This window comes from Microcaecilia unicolor, chromosome 4 (assembly GCF_901765095.1).
Source record: "Microcaecilia unicolor chromosome 4, aMicUni1.1, whole genome shotgun sequence".
Taxonomy (NCBI): Eukaryota; Metazoa; Chordata; class Amphibia; order Gymnophiona; family Siphonopidae; genus Microcaecilia; species Microcaecilia unicolor.
This window is the reverse complement of record NC_044034.1, coordinates 166,618,411-166,645,871: the sequence shown is the minus strand read 5'-3', so window position 1 is coordinate 166,645,871 and position 27,461 is coordinate 166,618,411. Positions and strand designations below refer to the sequence as shown.

General features: G+C 45.8%; 1 protein-coding gene and 1 non-coding gene across 4 annotated transcripts in view; both read left to right on the top strand.

The window, feature by feature from the left end:
* CKAP5 (cytoskeleton associated protein 5) overlaps positions 1-27,461 on the top strand; it is a 421,631-nt gene that overhangs the window by 328,586 nt on the left and 65,584 nt on the right. For all 3 annotated transcript variants that reach the window (XM_030200874.1, XM_030200876.1, XM_030200875.1), the window contains 6 exons: positions 12,200-12,370; positions 12,559-12,679; positions 13,011-13,190; positions 13,582-13,769; positions 14,943-15,018; positions 15,279-15,467. In XM_030200874.1, coding sequence (XP_030056734.1) covers positions 12,200-12,370; positions 12,559-12,679; positions 13,011-13,190; positions 13,582-13,769; positions 14,943-15,018; positions 15,279-15,467 — 925 coding nt within the window. The remainder of the gene's footprint in view (positions 1-12,199; positions 12,371-12,558; positions 12,680-13,010; positions 13,191-13,581; positions 13,770-14,942; positions 15,019-15,278; positions 15,468-27,461) is intronic.
* LOC115469770 lies at positions 12,754-12,864 on the top strand. Its single transcript, XR_003942049.1, has one exon. It is a non-coding gene; the product is annotated as a small nucleolar RNA SNORD67 (small nucleolar RNA).

Below are 27,461 nucleotides of genomic sequence, written 5' to 3'. Positions count from 1 at the left end.
GACCAATAAGCCTGAGATTATTTCGTCTCGACCTATTTTCTAGGTCGTCAAGTTTTTGTTCCAAGTCAGTCACTTTAGATCTCATGGCCTCCGTTGGTCCCGCTGCCTCTGTTACGCGGTCCTCAAGATCACTAAGCCGCTGCTGCATATGATCAAGATCTAAGTGAAACCCATCGAGTCGTTCGTGAGCAGCTTCAGCTCTATCAAACAGAGCCTGTAATTTTTTATCCAAGGCGGCTTCTACTGCTGCTGTGACTTCTGCAGTTATTTCAGCCGTCCATGCTGAACACACCGTACTAGTCAGCTGTCCCGATGCCTCCGCCATTTTGGATTCAGGTACTTTAAGCTTTTCTTTCTCTTTTTTCTGTGTTTTCGCGGCCATCTCAACGGACTCTGAAATATTATTTTGTTCTGCTTTCCTACCGGATGTTCTCCCTCGAGCAGCTGGTAAAAAGCCTTCTGTTTGAGCTGATTATAGCCAGGTTTTAGGGAAGAAATGTGGGAGCTCCGCTTTTCAGCGTCTTCACTCCACCATGGCACCACGTGACCTCGAGAGCATTGGTCTTTTACGTGGAGCAGATGAAGCCCTTCAGACAGTCCCCAACAGGAGGGGAGTCGCCATTGGAAAACGTACAATCTCCAATTGGCTAGCAGATTGCATTTCCTTCACTTACGCCCAAGCTGGCTGACTCTGGAGGGCCATGTCACGGCTCACAATGTTAGAGCCATGGCTGCGTCAGTGGCTCACTTAGTCGGCCTCCATTGAGGAGGTTTGCAAGGCTGCAACGTGGTCATCTGTCCACACATTCACATCTCACTACTGCCTTCAGCAGGATACCCGACGTGTCAGTCGGTTTGGGCAGTCAGTGCTGCAGAATCTGTTCGGAGTTTAGAGTCCAACTCCACCCTCCTAGATCCATTTTTGTTTTGTTCCAGGCTGCACTGTCAGTTGTTTATGGTTTCAGGTCAATCTATGTTTGACCAATGTTTATTGTTTTGACTGAGCCTGGTTGCTAGGGAATACCCCACATGTGAGAACAAGCAGCCTGCTTGTCCTCGGAGAACGTGAAGATACTTACCTGTAGCAGGTATTCTCCGAGGACAGCAGGCTGATTGTTCTCACAAACCTGCCCACCTCCCCTTTGGAGTTATTTGTATTTATGCTTTTTTATTAAACTGAGGAGGCACGCTCACGCAACAGGCGGGAAGTCGTGCGCGCCAAAAGACTCTGGCAAACCTTTTGCTAGTGAAAATTTGTCGTTTCCTAGGCCGACGCGGACGTCGACCCACATGTGAGAACAATCAGCCTGCTGTCCTCGGAGAATACCTGCTACAGGTAAGTATCTTCGCTTTCCTGTTATGCTTGTATCTTTCCTTTTTTCCTCATGTCATGAGCTGCTTTAGAATATTCCATCCAAAAAAATTGTCATCTTGTGTGTATCTCAGTGAAGTAATTGAATATATTTCCAATCTTTTTTCCCCCCATTACAAAGATTTAAGGACAAAGGTGTCAAAATCTCATAGGGCAATGGGAAAGTTTTAGATTTCTACATTTGACTAGGATACAGACAAAGCAAATGGTGGCCCTATATCATATTCACTTCTCAAATCAGCCCTTGGGATACACCCAGCCAGTAAAGTTTTCGGGATATCCACAATGAGTATGCGTGACATTTACATATAGTGGAGCCAGTACATGAAAATCAGTCATGCATATACATTATGGATATCCTGAAAAACCTGACACTGGGTCTGTTCCAAGGGCTGATTTGAGAACTGTTGATATAGTGCCATTTGCATCCTAGTGGAATGTAGAAATGTAAAAATTTATCTCAGGCTCGAGTTCTCAAACAAAAAACACACACACACACACCAACCTTATTCTCAACTCATCCTGGCTAGGCCAAATCAGACCAGACAAGTGGCTTGTGCCCCCTGTCAATATGTTGGAAATTGAGAACACTAGAAACTTTTCAGTTACTTCACTGGTAGGTGGTTGGGCTGCACTACTCTTCATGCCAGTATGTCTCCAGCAGATGATGGTGACTGAACAGATGCAGTACAATTGGTAAGTGAGGTATGTCCTACCTGGTTGAACCTTGAGCCATATTTTTAGCAGGCTCCCAGGGTGCTGGTCTGCGATTAGACTCTCCCTTGGTTGAGTGGGATCACAGCTGTGGCTGTTGCAGCCCCATGTTAAGCAGGCATTTCTTTCTTGTCATGCACACCAGATAAGTAGAAATAGAATGCAGAGATTGTGCTGTGCCTTAGAACCCTGTACAGCTGAGACAGTTACATCTGTTTGTAGCAGGTAGATTGTTCCTTTGCAGCTTCTGGTTTGGATTTTACTTTAACTTCTATACTGGTCGGTGACTAGTTTATCAGAAATTAGGAAATAGGACTGGTGAATTTCTGCGGATAAAGGCTGCTAATTATTGCAGTATAATTGGTCCTTTGGGGGCATACCTGGGGGTGCCAGGTTCTCCCCCCCCCCCCCCCCCCCCGGCTCTCCATTTCCTCAGCGACCCTCCAGACTGGTCAGGACGCTGCTACTACTACTACTATTTAGCATTTCTATAGCGCTACAAAGCGTATACAGCGCTGCACAAACATAGAAGAAAGACAGTCCCTGCTCAAAGAGCTTACAATCTAGTATACAAAAAATAAAGGAAACAAATCAATTAATGTGTAGAGGAAAGAGGAGGGTAGGTGGAGGTGAGTGGATACAAGTGGTTACGAGTCAAAAGCAATGTTAAAGAGGTGGGCTTTCAATCTAGATTTAAAGATGGTCAAGGATGGGGCAAGACATAGGGGCTCAGGAAGTCTATTCCAGGCATAGGGCGCAGCAAGACAGAAGGAGCGAAGTCTGGAGTTGGCAGTAGCGGAGAAGGGAACAGATAAGAAGGATTTATCCAGGGAACGGAGTGCACGGGAAGGGGTGTAGGGAAGGACGAGTGTGGAGAGATACTGTGGAGCAGTAGAGTGAGTACATTTATAGGTTAGTAGAAGAAGTTTGAACAGGATGTGAAAACGGATAGGGAGCCAGTAAAGCGACTTGAGGAGAGGGGTAATATGAGTAAAGCGACCCTGGTGGAAGACGAGACGGGCAGCAGAGTTTTGAACCGACTGGAGAGGGGAGAGGTGACTAAGTGGGAGGCCAGCAAGAAGCAGATTGCAGTAGTCTAAATGAGAGGTGACAAGGGTGTGGATGAGGGTTTTGGTAGAGTGCTCAGAAAGAAAGGGACGGATTTTACGGATGTTGTAAAGAAAGAAACGACAGGTCTTGGCGGTCTGCTAGATATGAGCAGAGAAGGAGAGAGAAGAGTCAAAGATAACCCCAAGGTTTCGAGCTGAGGAGACAGGGAGCATGAGAGAGCCATGAACAGAAATAGAAAACGGGGGGGGGGGGGGGGGGGGGTGCGGGGTTATGCTCGCCTACCAGCAGAGGTAGACTGAGAACACTAACTTCAAACTATGTACATATAACCTGTGCCCAGCCCACAATAGCCAGTATTTTCTCAGTCTCAGCAGAGGGTAGACAGGCAGCCTGTGCAGGTTGTCCGGTTTGGTAGGATTTAGCTATCCTTTTTGAGAGCTTAGTTTGTCTGTTCCTGGGAGTGAATCCCTGTGCCTGGAAAGCGTGGTGTGCTGGGGCTTGGTGGGGCCGGCCATTGTCCCCTCTGGGTGTCACACCCGGGTGGCCGGGTCCCTCCCCCTATCTGGCTCTGCCGTTTGGGCAGCTTTGTGCCTCGGCTTCAGTTTTATATTGCAGCCTTGAGTGCCAAGGATTGATAGTAGCAGCAGGGCTCAAATTAGTGCTGCAGTAAAGTTTGGAAAAAAAAAAAGAGAGTAAGACCCAGACGGTGTTGAGAGCTTTGCAGCTGCGCTCTGGAGTCCGGAGCTGTTCAGCTGTTCAAGGAGAACTGAGAGTGGCTTGCCTTTGGTGAGTTCCCCTTTTTCTTTTTCACTGGGATTTGTGCTGTTAGCGCTTTGCTATCGGGGAATGAGGATGTCAGGGAAGCCAGTCCGGTGCCGGTCTTGTTCGTGTCGGGGGGTCGACCCCGAAGGCGGGGAACCGAAGGCTCAATCCTCCACGCCGCCGGTGTTAGCAGTGGAGCTTCCTGCGCCTGCCTTGCAGAAGGTTGCAGGGGCTCAGGGTAGCGGTTTAGCGGCGGTCCCGATTTTGGCGGGAACCGCCGCCATCTTGGATTCGGCCCCGAAAACCCCAGACTTGGCCGGAGGACCTCAGGGCAGTCCAGTTTCAGGTTTTTCTGGGGGGGACGTCTCGGGAAGGATGGGCTTCCCCCCCCCCCCCCCCCCCCCCCGAATTTATTTGGAGTTTATACCAGGCCTGACAGGCGGAGCCGACTCGTGCGGAGCCCCTTAGTCTGGGGACGAGGGGGGGGGCTAGCGCTAAGAGACCATGTGTTGAGTGGGCTGATGATTTAGGTGTTTTTCTCCTCCGTATTCAGAGGGCGACTTTGGTCCCCTGGAGGAGGAGGGGTCGTTGGCTGGGCAAGATAAGGAGCTTGCGTTGCCCGGGGAGGACGGTGGTTCGCATTTTTCACAGGGATGAATTGCCGGACCTGATTGAGCAGGTGTCTGCAACGCTCAAGTTTGATCCGGCGGCAGCTCCGGCACCAGACGAGAAGCAGGACCCGCTGGTTAAGGGGATCAGACGGGTCTCTCGTACATTTCCTATGAATGCGGATCTCAGAGAAATGGTTACGCAGGAGTGGCATTCGCAAGTGGCTCGGGCCATGGCTAAGCTCTATCCCCTTCCACAGGAGGATAGAGATCCTTTAAAGCCTCCGACCGTGGGTGACGGCGGTGACTAAGGCTACAGTGATTCCTGTGGATGGGGGGGCTGCGTTGCGGGACCCTCAGGACAGGAAATTGGAGACATTTCTGAAGCGCAGCTTTGATTTGTCGGCTCTGGCTTTGCAAGCATCGGTTTGTGGAGGTCTGGTGGCTCAAGCGTGTTTCCGCTGGGCTGAGCAGCTTCTAGATAGTCCGCAGGCTGATAGGGCCTCCTTAATTCAGGATTTGGCAGAGTTGGAGTTGGGGTCGTCCTTCTTGGCGGATGCGCTGTATGATTTGTTGCGCGCATTGGCTAAGAACATGACCCTTGCTGTGGCGGCTCGGTGGGCTCTATGGTTGCAGGGCTGGGTGGCAGATGCCACGTCCAAGGCAAAGTTGTGTTTGCTTCCCTTTAAGGGTTCTTTGCTTTTTGGAGAAGAATTGGATAAGTTGATGCAGGGTCTTGGTGATGCTAAGGTCTCTCGACTTACGGAACTGCATCCTAAGGCTTCTAGGGGGTCTGCTGTGCGCGGACGGTTTCGTGAAGTTCGACTGTATCGGCCTAGTAGGTCCTCGGGGGGGGGGGGGGGGGACCAGGGGTCATTTTTTCCAGAGAACCCAGTCCTTTCGAGGTGGCTGCCATGGGGGGCGAGATTCCTTTTCGGGAGCGTCCGGCACGTCCCATGTGTCGCAATGATGGTTTGGGGGCCCAGCCTCTGGTTCGCGTGAGGGCTCGCTTACGCTTGTTTTACCAGAGGTGGGTCCAGATCACATCAGACCAGTGGGTGCTGCAGATAGTGAGAGATGGGTACGCGCTGGAGTTCGACGGTCCTCTGTCCGATTTCTTTCTCGTCTCTCCTTGTCACTCAAGGCGCAAGGCAAGAGCCGTGCGAGACACTGTCGTGTCTGATCGGTTTAGGCGCTGTAGTGCCTGTTCCTCCAGGAGAACGAGGAACGGGTTGTTACTCCATTTACTTCGTGGTTCCCAAGAAGGAGGATTCCTTTTGGCCCATTTTAGATCTCAAGAAGGTCAATGCGGCGCTAAAGGTTCCTTCCTTTCGGATGGAAAGGTTACACTCTGTCATTGTAGCGGTTCAGGAAGAGGAGTTTCTGACTTCATTGGATTTGACAGAAGCTTACTTGCACATCCCCGTCCTAGAGGCGCACCAGCGTTTTCTTCGTTTTGTGGTGTTAGGGAGACACTTTCAGTTTTGTGAGCTCCCATTCCGCCTGGCAACAGCTCCTTGCGCTTTTTCCAAGGTGATGGTGGTTCTGGCAGTGGCTCAACGGTTGCAGGGCATTTTGGTTTATCTGTATCTCGACGACTGCTTGATTCGAGCCAAAACACGGTTGGAGAGCAAGGAGGCTACCGCCCGGGTGGTGACCTTTTTGCAATCGCTGGGTTGGTTTGTCAATCTGGCCAAGAGTCATTTAGTTCCGTCACAGTCCCTAGAATATCTGGGATTCCGTTTCGACACGAAGAGAGGCCGGGTGTTTTTGACAGCTCCTCGCATTTCCAAGCTGCAGGTTCAGATCCGCCAGCTCCAAGCTCAGAGGGCGCCTTCGGCGCGGGAGTATCTTCAGGTGTTAGGTCTGATGGTGGCAGCTATAGAAGTAGTTCCTTGGGCCAGGGCCCACATGAGACAGTTGCAGGGAGCGTTGTTGACTCGTTGGTCCCCTCAGTCCCAGTGTCTGGAGGAGAGGCTAGCGCTGCCGGAGATTGTTCAGCGAAGCCTCCGCTGGTGGCGCCACACTCCAAATCTAGCGAAGGGTATGCCACTAGATGTGCCAAATTGGGTGGTGCTGACCACGGATGCGAGTCAGGCTGGGGGGCGTATTGTCTAGGGCAGGTGGCCCAAGGGCGCTGGACGTTGGAAGAGGCGTTTTGGTCTATCAACCGCCTGGAGACGCGAGCAATTCGGTTGGCTCTTCGGTCCTTCCAGAGTCTTCTAGAAGGCAAGGCAGTCAGGGTTCTTTCCAACAATGCCATGGCTGTCACTTACGTAAATCGACAGGGGGGAAACGAAGAGTCCAGGGTTAGTGTAGAGGCGGCGGAGTTGCTGGGGTGGGCAGAAGCTCATCTTCAGGCTCTCTCGGCAGGCCACGTGGCAGGAGTGAACAATGTGTGCGCGGATTATCTGAGCAGGCACACGTTGGATCCCGGAGAGTGGGCTCTCCATCCCTCCGTGTTCGAGCGGATAGTGTTGCAGTGGGGTCGGCCGGTGTTGGATCTCATGGCGTCGGCCGACAATGCTCAGGTCGCTCGGTTTTTCAGTCGGCAAAGAGATGCTCGAGCCGAGGGTCTCGACGCGTTGGTCCTGTCGTGGCCGACTCAGCAGTTGCTCTATGTGTTTCCGCCGTGGCCGCTGGTGGGTCGTGTGGTGCAGCGGATCGGTCGTCATCCCGGCTTAGTGATTCTGATAGCGCCCAATTGGCCTCATCGGCCATGGTACGTTGATCTGATGCGTTTGCTGGTGCAGGATCCGATTCCCCTGGGGCCTCGAGTGAAACTTGTGCAGGGGCCGATCGAGATGGCCGACCCCTCTCCATTCTTGCTTATGGCTAGGCTCTTGAAAGGCACAGATTGAGAAAGAAAGGTTTCTCTGCCAGGGTGATTGATACGATGTTACGGTCACGTAAGAAGTCCACGTCTTTGGCGTATGCGGGTGTGGCGCATTTTCGAGAATTGGTGTCACGAACAGAATTTTGTCCCTTTGCATGTTTTGGTGATGGAAATTTTGGATTTTTTGCAGGATGGCTTGGACAGGGGGCTCTCGCTTTCTTCCCTGAAGGTGCAGGTTTCCGCTTTTTTCTTGTTTCAGAGGTAAGATTCGGGGAGTCTCCTTGGCGGCTTCTCCAGACGTAGGGCGGTTCCTGAGGGCAGTGAAGTTGATTCGGCTGCCTCGTCGTCCGATGGTTCCGCCTTGGGATTTGAATTTGGTCTTTGAGACTCTGGTGGGTCCTCCGTTTGAACCATTGGCGTCCATCACATGTAAAGATCTTACGTTGAAGACTGTTTTTCTGGTGGCCATTTCTTCCGCTCTTAGAATTTCAGAGCTTCAAGCCTTGTCCTGTAGGGAGCCTTTTCTGTCCTTTGCGAAAGAGTGACTTTACGTACGGTTCCTTCCTTTGTTCCTAAGGTGGTTTACGCTTTTCATGTAAATCAAGTGATTTTATTACCGGTGTTGGGGGATCGTTCTAGGGATCTCTCTCAGCGTCGGTTGGCTAAGTTGGATGTTTGACGCGTCTTGCGGTCGTATTTGAGCAGAACGAGAGATTTCCAGGCTTCGGATAGGTTGTTCCTTTTGTTTGGAGGTCCCAAGAAAGGAGCTGCGGCCTCCAAGGGGACTCTAACTAGATGGTTGAAGGAGGCTATTGCCTCAGCTTATTTGTTGAAGTGGTGTACGGTGCTCCCGTTACTTAAGGCACGTTCTACTCGGGGGTTGCTGCTTCCTGGGCGGAGAGTAGTTTTGTTCCTCCGCAGGATATTTGTAAGGCAGCGGCATGGTCGTCCATTCATTCCTTTGTGAAGCATTATAGAATTGATGTTCAGGCAAAAGAGGATGCGTGTTTTGGAGCGGCTGTGTTGTCTTCTGCTTTTCAAGGGTTCCACCCTTAAATTTCTACTGCTTTGGTACTTCCCAAGCGTCTTGACCAGTCTGGAGGGTCGCTGAGGAAGGTGAAATTAGGCCTTACCTGTTAATTTTCTTTCCTCTAGACCCTCCAGACCGGTCAAGAGCCCGCCCGATTGATTATCAGAAGTATTTTTAGTATCAGAAGTATTTGAGCCGTGTTCTGCTATGACTATTCTTTTGCTTTTCTGTGGGTCGGAGAGTCTTCTTCGACTATAATAATTTACAGAGCGGGGCGCTTGACGTTCTGTCTGTCTAAGCACACTGTTGGTGTTTGGCTATTGGTTTTCCAGGTACAGGGGTTTCTAGCTTCAGAGTTATTGTTTCAGGGGGTTTTTTTTCTCTGCTTTGCTAAGCGTATACTGGCTATTGTGGGCTGGGCACAGGTTATAGGTACATAGTTTGAAGTTAGTGTTCTCAGTCTCCCTCTGCTGGTAGGCGAGCATAACCCAAGCGTCTTGACCGGTCTAGAGGAAAGAAAAGTAGCAGGTAAGGCCTAATTTCACCTTCTTCTGCCTTCTGTACTAAAGATAACTTTTGCCGATAGAAGAGCAGTGACTGAAAGGAGAGTTGTGGTTTGAGGATAGTTCAAGGAGTGTCACAAAATGCTGAGCCAGCTGCCTGGGGTTACCCCGCAGCCACTTAGAGGGTCTGTGCCCAGCACAGCTCAAGTCTGCCTGCACCTGCCACTTTTGCCTTACGCTAGCACCCTCCTCCCACTGGCTGAATTACAACTGCCTCCCGCTCCCAAATTATCCCCAGTGATTCCTAGGTTACTGGAAACCACACTCCCAGTGGGTCCCTCAGTTCCCAGAAAGCACTCACAGACCCAACACACAAACCACCAGGATTCTTTATCAGGCCAGATAGGCAGAGGCAATAAACAATTACTTATTGCCTTAAAAATTGAACAAGGAATAAAAAATGTGCAATCAGCAAGCAATAACGGGTAACTGATATATGGATCAATTATAACACTAAACATTTGTATACTGTCTAAACAGTACCTGGGAAGATCAGGATATATAACTATTCACAGAGCCTCGGCAAAGAGATCTGTCTCTCTTTTCTCCCTGGCTAAGCAACAGCCAGCAACTGCTGGGTAATTTCAAACTCCAGGCCAATCAGAGCCCAGTCAACAAGTTTTAAAAGTATACTGCTCACAGTACTGTAGATTCACTTCTTCCCTGAATGAAATTAAAAGAGTGCATTCACTTTTCTATAACAGCTTTAGCATAAAACATGCACCACCTGCTGGCCAAACTAGAGAAATGCAAGGTTTAATAAAGACAGTTTTACAGGTTTAAAACACACTGTTCTGTCACAGTGAGTTCCTCCCTCCCTCCCTTTCTTCTTCTCTCCCCCCCCCCCCCCCCCCCCCCCCCACTCTTGAAAGGAACCAATTACATAAGAGAAGGGTATTTCACAGCGATCATTTCCACCCTATTAAAAACTTACCGTAGCTCTGCTCTCTGGCTTAAGTCCATGTATGGCTCCTCCATGAGACCTGATGCAGAGAGATGAGTGTTTTGCAATGGCATACAGGCATCCCTTTGACTTTTTGGCCTTTCTTCAGAGGGGTCTAGGTAAGGGCTTTGCATTTGAGTTCTTTAAAGGTTCAGGTGGCAGCATCGGTGTGTTTGAAGCCAAGTTCAGTGTGTTTCCTTAGTTCTCTTATCTGGATGTGCCTCACTTTTTGTGAGGGACAAGAACCTTCATCCTCCTCTGTACACAATTGTTCCAACTTTAATGGGGCCTCCCCTGAAGAAGACAACTGTAAGAATCTTGTGGCAGACTTTCGGCTCTACACATCTCCCAAGTTATCTCTGAAAGTGGAGTGGAGGAGTGGCCTAGTGGTTAGGGTGGTGGACTTTGGTCCTGAGGAACTGAGTTCAATTCCCACTTCAGGCACAGGCAGCTCCTTGTGACTCTGGGCAAGTCACTTAACCCTCCATTGCCCCATGTAAGCCGCATTGAGCCTGCCTTGAGTGGGAAAAGCGCGGGGTACAAATGTAACAAAAAAAAAAAAGTAGTACCTTTCAGCCAGTGCTATCATTTTTACCAAGATATTCTCACTTCTGGCCTTTCAAAACTTGTCATTTTTTTATTTTTTTTTCTGTGTGCAGGGTCCTTCTGCGGTACTTCAAATCCATTCCAGAAGTGCTGTTCTGTTTAGTGGTCATTGGTAAGATGAAGCAGCCTCAAAATGCACCCTGGGTATGTGGATTAGGGAGGCCATTGCCTTGGCTTGCTAATTAAGTGGTTAAAACAGACCCTGGAGAGGGCTCTGAGGATGCATGCCTCCTCTGGGCAAAATGCAGAACATTTTTGCCAGAGGATATCTGTAAAGTGGCTACTTGAATCTTCCCTAAACTTTATGCAAAGCGTTATCACTTTGATGTTCAAGCTACAGCAGAGACTGCTTTATGGGGTGAAATGTCCTAAAGGCAGCTGTGGCCTCCGCCTGTCCTCTGTCAAAGTAAGCTTGCTTCCTGCTTGTCTGGACTGGTGTAACAGGATGAGATAGGAGAAACTAGCTCTTGTGTGTTGATTTTATTTATTTATTGCATTTGTATCCCATATTTTCCCACCTCTTTGCAGGCTCAATGTGGCTTACAATACATCATGAATGATGGAAATATATAAGAAAATAGACATTTAGTATTACAGAAGGATCTTGGGTAACATTATAACGATAAAACATGATAGTAGTATAACAAGCAGATATTATAGGACAATTCTGGATGTATGTGGAGGAGTTCACGTTTGTTGATCTTTGTGGTATACCTTGTTAAAGAGATGGGTCTTCAGTCATTTGCGGAAGTTCATAAATTGTTTTTAAGTTGCGCGGTAGCGCGTTCCAGAATTGTGTGCTCAGGTATGAAAAGGTTGACGCATGCGTTAGTTTGTATTTTAGACCTTTACAGTTGGGGAAGTGGAGATTAAGGAATGTGCAGAATGATTTTTTAGCATTCCTGGGAAATCCACTGTTACAATTGGCTGTGTCTCACCATAGGATCGATCTGGCTGGTGATGTGTGGAGCAGGTCCTGAGAAGGGTGGATGCCTGGCTTACCAGGATGATAGTCCAGGGGTGGAAATGGGGTAGCTGGCTTTTGACATTGCAGAAAGTTTGGCATGTCTCCCATCATGACTGGCAAGGAGATTGCATCATTAGGGGAGCCAGACAAACTGTCTATGGGGATTTACTTAACCCAGTTCTATGAGATGTTCAAGGACACCATAGCATCTGGTGAGAATACAGACTTTAATGTAGACAAGAAGGCTGTCCTGATTGTAAGTACCAAGTCTCCTATCTCTTCCCTTAGTAAGCTGGGACAGACTATTTCACACAAACGCACTCCAAAAGACAGAAAAGAAATCTGGAAAGTGCAGGAAAACAACAGAAAACAAGCCAGTAAGAGGATGAGGAAGTTCCTACAGTTACAGACAGGAACAGCCAATGCTTATCTTTTTTGTCTCTAAATAGTGAAATTCTTTAATCTGTGAGCAGATATAGCTTGAACATATAATTCTGGAAGATGGTTAGGCTGCATATTACTTATACTAGTGCTGACATCACTGAGAAGGTTGTAGTGTTCTCTGTCTCAATATCTGCTGGCAGGTGGCACAACCCATTTGTCTGGACTGTCTAGCAGGATTCCAGAAAAGGAAATTATCAGGTAAAAACTAATTTTCTCCTTTCCATGGTTGAAGATAAAATCTAGTTCCTTTCCTTCACTAACATCATCTTCCTCCTTTTCTCAGTCAAGCCCGTACACTTGGGCATTCGGATACATCACATTCAGTTCCACAAGAATTCCAGCTGGACTTGGATGAAATTGAGAATGACAGTGGCACAGTGCGATGTGAAATGCCTGCCCTTGTACAGCACAAACTGGATGACATTTTTGAACCAGTCTTAATTCCCAAACCTAAGTGAGTTGTTACTATGGGGAGATGTATGTGCACTTTGTAAATGGGTGGTGGTAAAAACTTTCAGTTTAGAACTTTGAGAGAGAGAGAGGTGATCTTGGGGTGTTGGAAGGTTCTGTAGTAGGTTGTCTTGTTTGTATAACAGGTTTACCAAATATCTCATTATTGATGGTTTCCCTCTCTTACTGTAGGATCCGTGCAGTATCCCCGCATTTTGATGACATGCACAGTAATACAGCTTCCACCATTAACTTTGTGATCTCACAGGTTGCCAGCGGAGATATTAATGCCAGTGTTCAGGCACTTGCACAGGTAAGAGCAGAGGGTAGTGGCTAATATAGTGGGATGCAAAGCATTGATGAGGGATCCATCGTGTTTACAGCACCACTGAGAATGATGAGTTGCACACTGATGGAACTGCAGTGTCTGGGACACTTCGTTCTGTTCAGATTATCCCTGCTGACAAAACAAAGTGCACAGGGGCCATCTGACTCATTGGATTCCAGCTTCCTTTAACATTGTAGATGGAAGGGGGGGTAGCAGTTTCAGAACCCTGTGGTCTTGGGTATGTTTTTGTTTTTTTTTGGGGGGGGGGGGGTCTGCTTGTCTCTTAACCTGTGCTGAATCCCCCTCATTTCCATAGATTGATGAAGTCCTCAGACAAGAGGACAAAGCAGAAGCCATGTCTGGCCACATTGACCAGTTCCTGATTGCTACATTCATGCAATTACGTCTGGTGTATTATACACACATGGCTGATGAGAAGCTGGAAAAGGATGAGATAGTACGTCTATACAGCTGCATCATTGGCAACATGATCTCGGTAAGGTTACCATTTTAGAAGTGATATGTACCATAAACAGGACTATCTGGTGTTTACTCCTAGAACCATAGAAACATGGGGCTGCAAAGGACCTCAAGAAATTATCTAGTCTGTGTAGCTCTTAACCTCATTTAGGTCCTGCTGTACATGAGATCCCAAAGGAATGTTTAACCTGCTCTTAAATCTTCATTTGAGACCAGTATTTATCTTACATTTTTAGAAAGGATGCTAAGGAACTTATTGTCATTTGGTGTATACAACATTGATTTTTTTTGCATCTTTTCCACTCTAGGAGCACTGAACTGAGGCCATTCTAGGTCCAATTGACTTAAAGTATGCATTGCATACTATCTAAGGTGTAGGTAGTTCTAATTACAAATCTTATGGATAGCTGTTTCAGATCGAGAACCTGGCCCGAGAAGCATCTACAGGCGTACTGAAAGATTTGATGCATGGCCTCATCACTCTAATGCTTGACTTGCGTGTGGAGGACCTAGAGGAAGGGCAGCAGATTATCCGATCAGTTAACCTCTTGGTAGTAAAGGTTCTTGAAAAATCAGATCAGACAAACATCTTGAGGTATGTGAACATTTCTGTTCTGGAGATGCTATGGAACTTAAAAGGATTAAGGTTTCATCCTTTATTTTCAAGAATACATCAGTTTTGCTCTTCAAGAACAAACAGAATCTGACTTAGTATTGATTACTAGTAGAATCTTCAACAGGCATATCTGTCAAATGGTGCATTCTGGCAGTTGTGTTTGCTGATCTTATTATGATTCTTATATCCCGCATCTTCCTTATTCATGTTCTGTGCAGGTAACAAAAAAACTTGTTTATTACTAAGGAAGTACAACAAAATGTTACTAGATAATGACTGATAATTAACAGTCACAGAATATTCTCATAAAAGCAGAAGCGTAATGCACAACTCATGATTCCAGTAACAAGAAATTTTGAAATAAGTGTTTAAAGCTTTCCTAAAAATGCCATGATGACATATTCTTATCTCAGAAGGTAATGAATTCCACACTACACCTGCTTGAAACAAAGAAAATTTCTTAGCCTTAACCTTAGATATTGAACAGAGGTTTCTCATGTACAGGTTCAAAATGGTGGAACACCATCCCTAGTGAGACAAAAAAGGATTACCAACTATCTAATTTGCAAATTTCTCAAGGCATTCCTTTTTAACAAATTTTTGCATTGTTATATAATGGAACTTAACAGCAAATGTTATATATTTGTTCTTTTCAATTCTGACTGTTTTCTTCATACTTGTAAAAAAATATATTTGCATTTCTAATCTTAATTATTGTAATCCGCATAGAATTGAATAATTAACATTCAGATTATGTGGGATATAAGCACCAGTAAATAAATATTGATGGGGAACATAACATCATTTGATTTTTGGACACAGTATCTCCACCTAATAACCAAACTGTGTATTTTTTTTTTTTTTGGGGGGGGGGGGGGGGGGAGGGGGTGACACAGACTGCATTTTTGAAGACTGATGAAATAGAAAAAAAGAGTGTATATGCATAATCTAATGAGGTGCTTGATAGAGGTGAGAGAATTGTTTTGTAGACTTCAATTTAATGGCACACCAAATAAAATGTTAATTTCTTCTGTTGGCCGAAAGCAAATTGAAATTAATTTCTGGATTAGTTTATGGAATATTTGGACTCTGTATGACTGAGAATATTTTGAGGGGCAAGTTTACCATTATTATATGTGGTGTTGGTTTCAGTGCCCTACTTGTGCTGCTTCAAGACAGCCTTCTAGCAACAGCCAGCTCCCCCAAATTCTCTGAACTAGTCATGAAGGTGAGTCCCTAATGGTCACAGGTCATTGAAATTCTGCATCAATTTACTTGTTCGCAAACTTGATATTCTGTTCATATTGACCTCCTTAAGCCATACAGGAGCCAGTAGAATTTTCCTACCATATAGGTGGACTCTCCCACACCTCTTGAGATTCTCTAAATATGCAAATTCTAAACATTAAGTTCTTTCTTTTGGTTCTCTAAAGTGATAGACAAAAACTGATTATTTCAATATTTTGTGTTCCTTCATTTTCTTGATAGTGTCTTTGGAGGATGGTACGACTACTACCTGAATCAATAAATTCCATTAACCTAGACAGGATTCTGCTGGATATCCACAATTTCATGAAGGTGTTTCCCAAGGACAAGATGAAACAGCACAAGAATGAGCTTCCCATGCGGACATTAAAGACTATCTTGCACACATTATGCAAGCTTAAGGGGCCAAAGGTAAGGGTCTCTTTCTGCATGTGCAGAACCATGAGCAAAATAATCATCTCTCTTCACCGTCTTCATTGAACATCTTTCAAAACATAAACAGCATTTCCTTATCCTGCCAGACCAATCCAGACTTATGGGTTTATGCCAACAAATGGAGACAGAAGACCGCAGTTTTTACAGTGACAGCATCACTGCATAAAGGAGTGATACAGATGAGGTAGTGGCCAGTATTCTGTCTCCACAGGTGGTGGACATGTATTGGACTGGTGCAGCAAGATTGGAATTGTCTCCCAGGGCAGCGGTTTGAGGCTTGTCTGTGCCTGATTGAGAGTCCTCCCAGTACACTGGTCTCAGAGCGGGATGGCTGTCTCCCTGGCATAGCAGGTCCCAAAAAACAACAAGGCAACTGATCTTCAAACTTCAACCTGGAAAATAACACAGCAGATCAGTATAATATATAGAGCTTTATTAATAATACCAAATACCAGAAAGTTGCCTGTCACAGGCCGTGTTTCGGCCAAAGGGATTGCGTCAGGGGCTACAATAAGCAATCACACAAAAAAATATTATAAAAACCATTACATAATAAATAAAATATCATAACGTGTTAAAAATATGAACATATATAGATAACAATACTATATAAAATTTATATATAATATATAGAAACATATATAGCCTTACTGGTAATTCAAACAATAATAATATCCATAAAAATATGGACAATTAAAATCAACAACATAATTATCTGGAGAACCATCAAAAAGTCAGACCCACAGAGAGGAAGTGACGTCACGGACCGGGATGGCAGCTTTGAACGCGGAGCTCCGTTGGGGCATTGTTTAGAGCGAGCAAATCCCACAGACTTGTGCAGCATCCCCGAAGAGTGCATCAAAGGGGAAAGGTCCCTGAGGTATGCCGCCGAAGAAGGAGCGATTCCATTTTTTGACGGATCAGAGAAAGAAAACTCTGGCTTAGTTACTCAAGATGGCGGCCATGCGTGTTGTGTAGTAAGCAGTGCTCGATGCTGGCGTTACCTTTTTTGAATTCTTCAATATGCCCCACACGAAAAGAAAGGGAATGGTAAAAGTCCGTCTGCCATCGGACAGGACTTCATCCCTGGTCCAGCAGACACTGGACCGCTATACAACAGCAATGTCTCAAGCTGGAATGGCGACTCCCGCTCAAGAAATCAGGAAAGGAGACTCTATTCTTCTGGGACACAAAACATCGTTATTGCCTCCTGATCTCAACCCTCCACCACGGCCGGCACCTAATCGGGGTGAGGCAGGAAGTGCAGGGGCGTCGCAGGTCGGCGCGGAAAGTGCTTCTATTGGCAGGGCTTCCCCTGAAGAAAAGGTGGGGAAGGAAATGGAGAACAAGAATGCTCCCGTGGTGGTAACCCTGGATTCCATATGGAGGGCCTTACAACATTTAACATCAGTGGTCTCTACCTCAGCACAGGAGACTATACTTTTGGGGACTAAACTTGATAATTTGGTGACATCGTTAGAAGAAACCAAACAAGAAACAAAACAGCAATTTCTTCATCTACAAACTGAGGTAACAGAAATAAAAACTGTTTCCAATACTAATGTGGCAGATATTACTAAGCTATGTTGAAAGGTGGAGCAAATAGAGAACTATAACCGACGATTGAACCTAAGGATCTTAAATTTTCCGATTGTAATTGGTATAAACTCTCTATAGATCTTTTTAAGAAATACCTGCTTGAAGTTTTACACTTTCCTTCTGAAGCAATCCCCCCCCACTAAACAAAACTTTTTACTTGCCAATAAAGAATCGAAATTTAGAAGGTCAATTTGCTACTGGGGAAAAACTTCAACAGATTGAAAGTGAAGGATTGCAAGATATTTCTGCTATATTGGAAAATTCATTGTCTGATATAACACAAAGGTCCACTTTAATTGTCTCATTTGTTTTCGAGCAAGACTTAAATTCGGTTCTAAAGATATACTTTAAAAACTCTATGAAAACTTTTTGCGGTTACAGACTTTGGATTTATCCTGATGTCACAAGAACTACCCAAGACAGAAGGAAAAATTTTCTAGCATTAAGAGAGGAAACGAGATCGATAGGAGCTAAATATTTATTAGCCTACCCATGCAAATGCATAGTAACTTACCTAGAAAATAAGTATGTATTTTGGAAACCTGAACAACTTAGTGCTTTTTTGAAATTAAGGCACCTGATGGATCCAGAAATAGAGGTAGAGAATAAGAGAGTAGAAAATGGCCAGGCCAATTACTGATTAATTTTTTTTTTCTTGCTGTATAACTCCTTAATTTTTCTTTGTCACGCCCTTTACTTTTATGTGGTCTAAGGAAGAGTTATCTGATTTCTTTATAATATATCTATAATTGAATTCTCTGTATTGCAATGGCAAGTGAATTTATGTAACTTGTAATGTTTAAATTGAAATGAAAAAAAAAAGAAAACACTGGCTTCGGCAGGGCCAGAGCAGAGTGAAGCAAAGATGGCAGCGATTCCGGCTGCGGCCAGGGAGGAGCACGCTGAGGAGGGACTTGAGGCTGGCGAGATTGCAAAATCCGGAAGTAGTGGCTTGGTTTCAAGACTTGAAGGCTGATCTGGCGGGGGTCCGAAAGGATATACAAACTGCCCTAAGAGAAATCAGGGCTATTACTAATACTCATCATTTCTAAAGTGCTGCTAGATGTACGCAGCGCTGTACACTTGAACATGAAGAGACAGTCTCTGCTCGACAGAGCTTAAAATCTAATTAGGACAGACAAACAGGACAAACAAGAGATAAGGGAATATTAAAGTGAGGATGATAAAATAAGGGTTCTGAACAAGTGAATAAGGTTTAGGTTGAAATTCACGACTTGGGAACGTGTGTCAGTAAGGTGAAGGAGGGGATGGAGACTCTTAAGCAGGACATGGGGAAACTGCATAAAGTGGTGAATGTTGACATGCGGGAATTACAACAACTCAGGGAGCAGGTGGAAGACCTGGAGAATAGGTCGCGCCAAAACAATTTGCGATTCAAAGGAATCCCTGACTTGGATATATTTAGCAACTGTGAAGCAGTGATTCGAGAGTTGTGTGGGTTCATTTTGAATTCTGAGGAAGGTGGTCAACTACCAGACCTCCGCATCCAGAGAGCGCACAGAGTGGCTGGCCCACAGCGAGAATCTAACCTGAGGCACATTGTAGTGTGTTTTGCTGACTTCCCCATGAAGGAGAAGATATTATCTAAAGCGAGGCAGCAAAAAAAGGTTCTTTGGAAAAACTAAGATTGGAGTGTTTCAAGATATGGCATGGACTACTTTGCAAAAGCGTCTATCCTTTCGAGAAGCCACAATATTTATGAGGTCAAAGGGGATCCGGTACAGGTGGCTATTCCCATTTGGGATGTGGCTAATGGTGGACGGTAAATCACGTAAAGTAAAGACCCTGGATGAAGCATGGTTAACATTGCGATCTTTGGGGTGTAGAGATGTTCCAATTCAGAAGGAGTTACTGGAAACTGCCAAGGAACCCAGAGCGGATTCAGCGTGGCAGAGGGTGGTGGATCGGGGGAAGAATTCTGACAAGCAAGCTTCCTGAAAGAACACAGACTTATGCGGACTAGTGGAAGATTGATTAATTCATTGAGAACATTATGCAGATAAGCAATTATTTAGGGAGTACTATGTATAGGGGGTCTCGAGGGGAGGGAGGGCAGGGGAGCATGGGAATAAGTTGGAAGCTGGTGAGGTGTGAGATGGAACTGGAGGGATTTTGGGTGAGGGAATTAAAATTATGCAAGTTTGGGGATGGAGGGAGGTTGGGTAGAAGGGTATGGGATGAATGAATGCAGTGGGAAGCTTGCAAGGTGCCCTTGGCTTGGATTGGCCGCTGTCATGGACAGGATGCTGGGCTCGATGGCCCCTTGGTCTTTTCCCAGTGTGGCATTACTTATGGATGTGGGTAAATGCAGGGTGATGGGAGGGTTAGGGATTAGGTTTTGAGAGGTTAAAGTCCTGGGGAGTGCGTTGATTCCTCGTGGGATGGCTGATTTACTGATAGAGAGATCAGCTAAAGGGATGGAGAGGAAGGGGGAGGGTGGGGATATGTTGGAGCAAGGGGGAGGGCAGAGATTGCCTGTGGGAAAGGGGAGGGGACAAGGGGCGGGTGGGGAGGGGAGAGACTTTATTGGTGGGTACATGGAATGTAAACAGGCTAAATAATCAGGGGAAGCGCAGTAGAGTATTTAAGGAATTGGGCAGGCTGAAGTGGGATGTAACGTTTTTGCAAGAAACATACTTAACATCGAGAGATACATGCTGTGTCGTAAGCCTTTTCGGGAAGTGGTGGAACATCAGGAAATAGGACCAAAAAGGATTCGGGGAGTGGCCATTTTGATAAGACAAACGTGGGTTTGTGATTAAAAAGGTGTGAGATACCAGTGGGCGTTGTGTGGCTGACATTGATTAACATTTATGCTCCGAATGTGGGGCAGAGGGAATTCTTTCAAACATTAAAAGAAGAAATTTTGGGATTTGTAGGAGGGCAGGTCGTGGTAGGGGGTGTATTTTAATATGTTCCCGGATGCAAGACTAGATCACTCCACAGGAGGAGGGCAGCAGAGTGTCCCTGGGTGGAAAGCATTGTTACAATTTTTGAAGGGTTTGGAGGTTGTTACATGGGGTGCAGCGAAATTACACCTTTTACTCACATGCAGCGCAGACTTATTCCCGGATAGATGGGTTATGGGTGCATCGCAATGGATGGCATATGGTGGGAGCTGCTGAGATAGAGACCATTTGTGTTTCTGATCATACGTCAATGTGGATTAAATTAACTGGGTTGGGTCAATGCAGGCGACAAGGAGTCTGGAGACTTAATGAGTCACTGCTTGGAGATGAAAAAGTGCAGGAAGATGTTAAGCTTACTATTCAAGAGTTCCATCGCTTTAATGGATCAGCAGTAACTGATGGGGTGTTATGGGATGCGATGAAGGTAGTGGTGAGAGGTGCCTTGATTAAGTGGGGGTCGCGCAAGGAAAGGGAAAAAGAGCAGCACTCGCTGACTTTGCAGATGAGGTTATTGCACTTAGAAAAGCTGCATAAAAGAAACCCTAAATTGCAGGTATGGGAAGACCTTAAGCAAGTGAGAGGGGAAATAGCACAATTGCAGATGGCAGATGTGGATTTTATGAGAACCAAGCTAAAGCAGCAATATTTTGAGTTTGCCAATAAATCAAGTGCAATGTTGGCCCGTTATTTACGGGGGAATAGAGGGCGCTCCCTTATTCAAAAGATGAAAGATAATAGGGGAGGTTGGCACTATGCTGATTCAGACATTGGAAATCGTTTTGTGAAATACTATCAAGATTTATATAGTGCTTCTGAGGATACACTGGCTGCAGATATAGCTCAGTATTTGGACCAGGTTCCATTACAACGATTGGAAGAGTCTGAAAGAGCTCAGCTTGGGGAACCCATTAGACTAGGGGAGGTACAGGGCGTGATAAAACGACTCCCTAATGGTAAGGCACCAGGTTTAGATGGCTATTTGGCTAGGTTTTATAAATGTTTTGTGGAGGAGCTGGGAGACTTATTGGTGCGGGTGGGAAATGGAGTTTTGGAAGCCAATGGGCTCCTGGTATCCATGTCTAAGGCTGGGATAATGGTTCTGCCTAAGCCTGGGAAAGATCTCATGGTTTGTGGTGCCTATAGGCCTATTTCACTTCTGAATGTGGATGCAAAGATAGTAGCTAAGGTCCTGGCTAACAGGTTGGCTAGAGTGTTGCCAAAATTGATCCATATAGATAATCTGGGTTTATCCCAAAGAGGCAGGTAGGGGATAACATAAGGCGTACTCGCCATTTAATATGGGAGGCACAAAGATCCCGGTCTAGTACAGCTTTGTTGGCTGTAGACGCAGAGAAGGCCTTTGACCGGGTAAGCTGGGGGGTTTTGCGAGAAGTGATGAATCGCATGGGCCTGGGAGATAATTTTGGGGCTTGGCTGGCAGCCTTGTATACAACTCCAAAGGCATGCCTTATTATTAATGGGGGGTATACACCCTTTTTCCCAATAGGTAGAGGGACTAGGTAGGGATGTCCCTTGTCCCCTCTTCATTGCACTGTACATAGAACCGTTGGCAGTAATGATACGTCAGCATCCAGATTTTCGGGGTATTTGGGTTGGGGGGATGGAACATCATATTGCTTTGTTTGAGGATGATGTGCTACTTTATGTGGTTGATCCTGAGCAGACACTACCTGCGGTGTTGGAGATTCTTAGGGAATTTGAACGATATGATGACCTAAGGGTTAACATGGATAAAAGTGAGCTATTGGGGATTTCTTTGACCCACGGGGAGAAAAGTAGATTGAGAGCATTGTTTGCGTTCAAGTGGGCCAAGCGCCACATTCGGTATTTGGGGATTCAGATTCCTAGGGACTTGGTAATGGTGTATAATTATGGGAAGATAATAGACCAAATTCGGGTGGAGTTGTCCCGATGGAAGGGATTGTGGCTTTCTTGGTGGGGGCGTATGGCAGTGGTGAAAATGAACATGCTGCCTAGATTGTTATTTCTGTTTCAGGCGCTGCCAGTGGCGGTTCTGAGATGGACACTTAAAACAATTGCAGGGCTTTTTGTCACAGTTTATATGGGAGGGTAGGCATCCCCGTTTGGCTGGACAAGTATTGTGGTGGTCTGAGAGGGGGGCGGGGTAGAGCAGTGCCCAATATTGAGTGGTATTATTTTGCTGCCCAACTGCAGATGATCATGGACTGGGAGAGGGGGATAACCAAGCCCACTAGTCAGTTGGAGTAGTCATATAGCCCACATAGGCCGATGAGTTCTTACTTGTGGACTACTGAAGGAGTGGGAGTGATCTTGGCTGGGATACAAAATCCATATGTGAGGCATTTGGTGGAATTGTGGGGAGAAGTGTGGAGACATGGGGACAGACTGATAGGATATCGACACTGGCGCCTTTGCGATGGGAGCCAAAATTTGGGGCAGGGAGAGAAAATGGGAACAAGTGGGTATCTTGAATTTCCAAGCTGTGCTGCAGGGAGGGGGGAGGGTGAAGAGTTTTGATACGCTGTGCTCCATGTATGGCCTGTGGGGGGGGACATTTTTTCCTATATACAGATTCAACATTTTGTGGGGACATTGGGTTGGAGGGGGGAGAACCCTCAGGAGACAGAAAGTCTGGAAAATCTGTGGCTTTCGTTGAGGAGGGTGCCCAGACCAATATCAGTGATATATATAAATATTTTAGGGGATGTGATCCCAGACCATTTGGTTTTCAGGGGGCCTGGGAGGAAGATTTAAATTGCCGTTTTTCTGATCAGGAGTGGGAAGTTATTTGTGGGGAGGTTCAGAAAGCTTCGATATGTGTTTTGGTGCAGGAAAATGCATGTAAAGTCCTATCCAGATGGCATTACACACCTGAGAGATTGAAGCGGATGTACCCTGGTACGTCAGACATATGCTGGAGGTGTAAATCACAGCTGGGTTCTTTTCTACATATACGGTGGGCCTGCCCAAGAGTGGTTCCCTTCTGGCAGGCCGTTATGAAAGCGTTAGTAATATTGACTGAATCATCATTGGTGTGTAGTCCTGTGGTATGCCTCTTAGGTTTGCATAACGAGCAGGATTCTTTGGAGGAGAGCAAATGGCTGCGATGGGGGTTGGCAGCAGCCAAGTTCCTTATAGCACAGCATTGGAAGAAGGTAGACCCCCCTACATTGGGTGATTGGAAGTGCAAATTGGGTCAATTAATACAAATTGAGCGCCTTACAGCTTATCGCAGGGAAGGGGGTTCTGCGACATAAGGGTGGGTGGGCTCGATTCCAACAGCGATTGCTACACATTTAGGATTGTGGAGAATTAGAGGATGTTGATGGGCTTGGAGGGGGAGGGCCAATGGGGGTGAGGGGGTGAGAGTGTGCCTCAAAGAACCTAGGGGCATTCTCAAGTTATGAAGGGGCCAGAAGAGGTTGGGAGGGCATATTATTGGTGCACAGTCTATTTGGGGTGTGGAAGTTGTTTAAGGGACTAATTTTATAACAAATAATGTAGAGGAGTTCAACTAGATGATAAACTTGTGTGTGCTGTATTAGTCTAGAAATTGTTAGCCCCTGTGTGGGCTCAAGTGAGCAGGATGTGCTCTTTATGAAAGTTGACTGTTACAAAATTATTATAATAAAAAATTTAAAGTGGAAAAAAAAAGTCAGACCCACAAAATAATTATCAAACAGGCACATATAAAAACTAATCCTATACTTTTTTTTATATATAAACTAATCCTTCAATCATAAAAAAATATTTAAGAAACTTTAAAACATAACAATATTATAACACCTCATTAAAACACCTCACACAGACTTAAATATTATTATTTAAAATATACCTACAGAAAAACAGGATCATATCATAGTCTAATTCATATTGTATCATAAAAAATTCTAAATCTCTCTATATAAAACGCACCTCCAACGTTCTGAAGCCTCTGTTAGCCAACATTCTAAGTGAAGGGGGTGAGATCGCATTGTGTCTGCCCCGCCCACGCGTCAAACGTGATGACGTCGAGGGCGGAGCAATGACACTCAACCAATCGCAACGCTCGGCAGCGAAGCGTCATGGAAGGAGGCGGCGCTCTCGACGTCTAGCCTTCCCTTCGCTGTGTTCCGCCTTCTTCTGACGTCAAGGATGACGTCAAAAGAAGGCGGAACACAGCGAAGGGAAACCTAGACGACGGGAGCACCGCCTCCTTCCCTGACGCTTCGCTGCCGGAACCGCCACGGAGGTAAATTTAAAAACAAGAAAAAAAAAAACCCCCATGTTGGGGGGAGAGAAGAGGGTGGCCACTAAAGTACAACAATGGGAGCGGGAGGGCAAGGGAGGAACGACAGCATGGATGCGAGGGGGGGGGGGGGAGAAGAGGGCGGCCCAGGCTGGGACATGGGAGAGAGAGGAGCATGGATGCGAGGGGGGGTCATGGAAGGGAGACAGGGGACTTGCTGGAAAAGGATGAATGGAGGGGGCAGGGGACAGAGGAGCATGGATGGGCATGGATTGGGAGGGCAGGGCTCAGGGAGAGAGGGCAATTGCTGGAAAGGGAAAAATGGAGGGGGCAGGGGACAGAGGAGCATGGATGGCCATGGATTGGGAGGGCAGGACTCAGAGAGAGAGGGAAATTGCTGGATAGGGATGAATAGAGGGGACAGATGGGCATGGATGGATATGGATTGCAGGGCAGGCCTCAGGGAGAGAGGGCAATTGCTGGATAGGAAAAAATGGAGGGGCCAGGTGACAGATGAGCATGGATTGGAAGGGCAGGACTCAGGGAGAGGGGAATTGCTGGATAGGGATGAATGGAGGGCACAGATGGGCATGGATGCATATGGATTGCAGGGCAGGCCTCAGGCAGACAGGGGAATTGTGGATAGGGATGAATGGAGGAGCCAGGTGACAGAGGTGCATGGATTGGAAGGGCAGGACTCAGGGAGAGGGGAATTGCTGGATAGGGATGAATGGAGGGGACAGATGGCCATGGATGGATATGGATTGCAGGCCAGGCCTCAGGCAGAGAGGGGAAATGCTGGATAGGGAAAAATGGAGGGGCCAGGTGACAAAGGAGCATGGATGGGCATGGATTGGAAGGGCAGGACTCAGGGAGAGGGGAATTGCTGGATAGGGATGAATGGAGGGGACAGATGGCCATGGATGCATATGGATTGCAGGGCAGGCCTCAGGGAGGCAGCGGAATTGCTGGATAGGGAAAAATGGAGGGGCCAGGTGACAGAGGAGCATGGATTGGACTCACACTTTCACTCTGACTCTCAAACACTCACTCTCACATACACTCTCCCAAACATACACACTCCGAGGAAAACCTTGCTAGCGCCCGTTTCATTTGTGTCAGAAACGGGCCTTTTTTACTAGTATTAAATATAATATATGCATGATAAAATTCAATATAGAATAATAGAATGGGAAAAAATTGTAAAATATAATGCAAAAAATTTTTTTTTAATAATATAGATAGGACACATACCTATAGTATAAACTGTATAGTAAAATACTTGTCCAACAGTAAATGCTATAAAAGAACAAGAAATAAAAAAAATTAAAAAATAAAAATAATGGAGTAGAATGAAGAATGTACTCGTTTACATCAATACTGAAAGACATGCAAAAAAAAAACAGCACGAAAATTACTCCCTAAATGAATACAAGAAATATAGGATCACTCTCTGCTTACACTTGCCTCTTTGCATGTGGGCTACTTACGTACCTATATAACCTCAAAATTAAACAACATTGTAATTCAAAGTTCCATACACTGCGACTCAAAGTCTGTACCCTCTTAATAAAGAACATATCATCATTGTACCCAAAGATGTGCTACAACAATTATTGAGCTAACAAAAACCAAGAAATCTTGGCTACCCAATTCTTAGAGAAACGTTGCTTTTTGATGAAAGATGTTAAAAAATTATTATATATAAAAATAGAGAGCCAATTCATGTCATAGTGACAGACCAAAGTCAATATATAATTTGAGTGGAAGAGTAGCCTAGTGGTTAGTGCAGCAGCGTGAGAACCAGGGGAACTGGGTTTGATTCCCATTACGCTTCTTGTGACTGGGCAAGTCACTTAACCCCTCCATCACATCAGGTACAAAATAAGTTCCTGTATATAATATACAAACCGCTTTGATGATATACTGCCTTTTTGTGGTTATAAAGTCCCTCCCCCTTATCTGGGAATAGCACCTGATGGCCCTGTTGGTGATGCACATCATCAGTGTGGACATTAAGGTAGACTTCTTTAGTCATCTGGACCTGGGGGAGTGGTCTCTGAATGTCGATGCTTTCTGGCTCATTATAGATTGCTGGGGGTCCATAGTTTGATCTGATCATGTTTGCAAACACTAAGTTTCTGAGGTTCTTCAGATGCAAGGTTGTAAGAAACTCGCAAGGGATTGATGCATTTAGAACAGCCTTGGCCTGCTTGGTTTCTTCTGTACATATTCCTACCTTCAGCATTGGGCAGGATCTTGCACAGGATTGTGCACCATCCTGGGTTGGTAATCCTTGTTCCAAACTGGCCAAAGCATCCATGGTATGTGGACCTTTGTTCATATGGAGATAGGAGCTGTCTGGGGCAGGGAACTTCTCCACCAAGGCCTAGTTGTGATGGAGGATCCAGATCTCTTCTGGCTTAGGACAGTGGCCCTTGAGAGGCATCACCTAAGTTGTAAGGACTTCCCACCACAAGTGGTAGACACTTTGCTTCACTACTGCTACTACTACTTATCATTTCTATAGCGCTACTAGACGTAGGCAGCGCTGTACACTTGAACATGAAGAGACAGTCCCTGCTCGACAGAGCTTACAATCTAATTAGGACAAACAAAAGATAAGGGAATGTTAAAGTGAGGATGATAAAATAAGGGTTCTGAACAAGTGAAAAGGTTGGTGCATTCTCCACCTCAAAACTGCACCCAGGAACCACTAGCCCCCCTTCTGATATGTGCATACACTTGCGTGCATATTCACTATGGGAGTAATTTCGTAAGCCCTTGTGCAAAAGCGTTTTTTTACATGCAGAAAACATTATTTAGACATATGTGCTTAAGATTACATACTGCTGATGCATATTGTATACGTTTACACAGATATACTTAAGCAGTCCTGGAAGCAGAAGTTGGATAGAGCTGGGTAGATTCGCAAAGTAGGTGCTTATGTTATAAAATATGCACATAACCACTAAACTTAGGAGGAAATGTTACACCTGCCTCAGAACAGATATAATTTTGTGAAGGGAAGCAAATATATAAAGTCACATAGGGACAACAAATGCACTTATGCGCCTTCAGACACAGGAAGTTTCATATATGAGAATTTGGAAGGCCTCTGAGGCCTGATACAAGTGGCTGTCATTCCCCTTGGGAAGCCAAGATCTCCGCCATTCTTTGCTCTCTTAAAGAGCAGTTTGATCAGTTTTG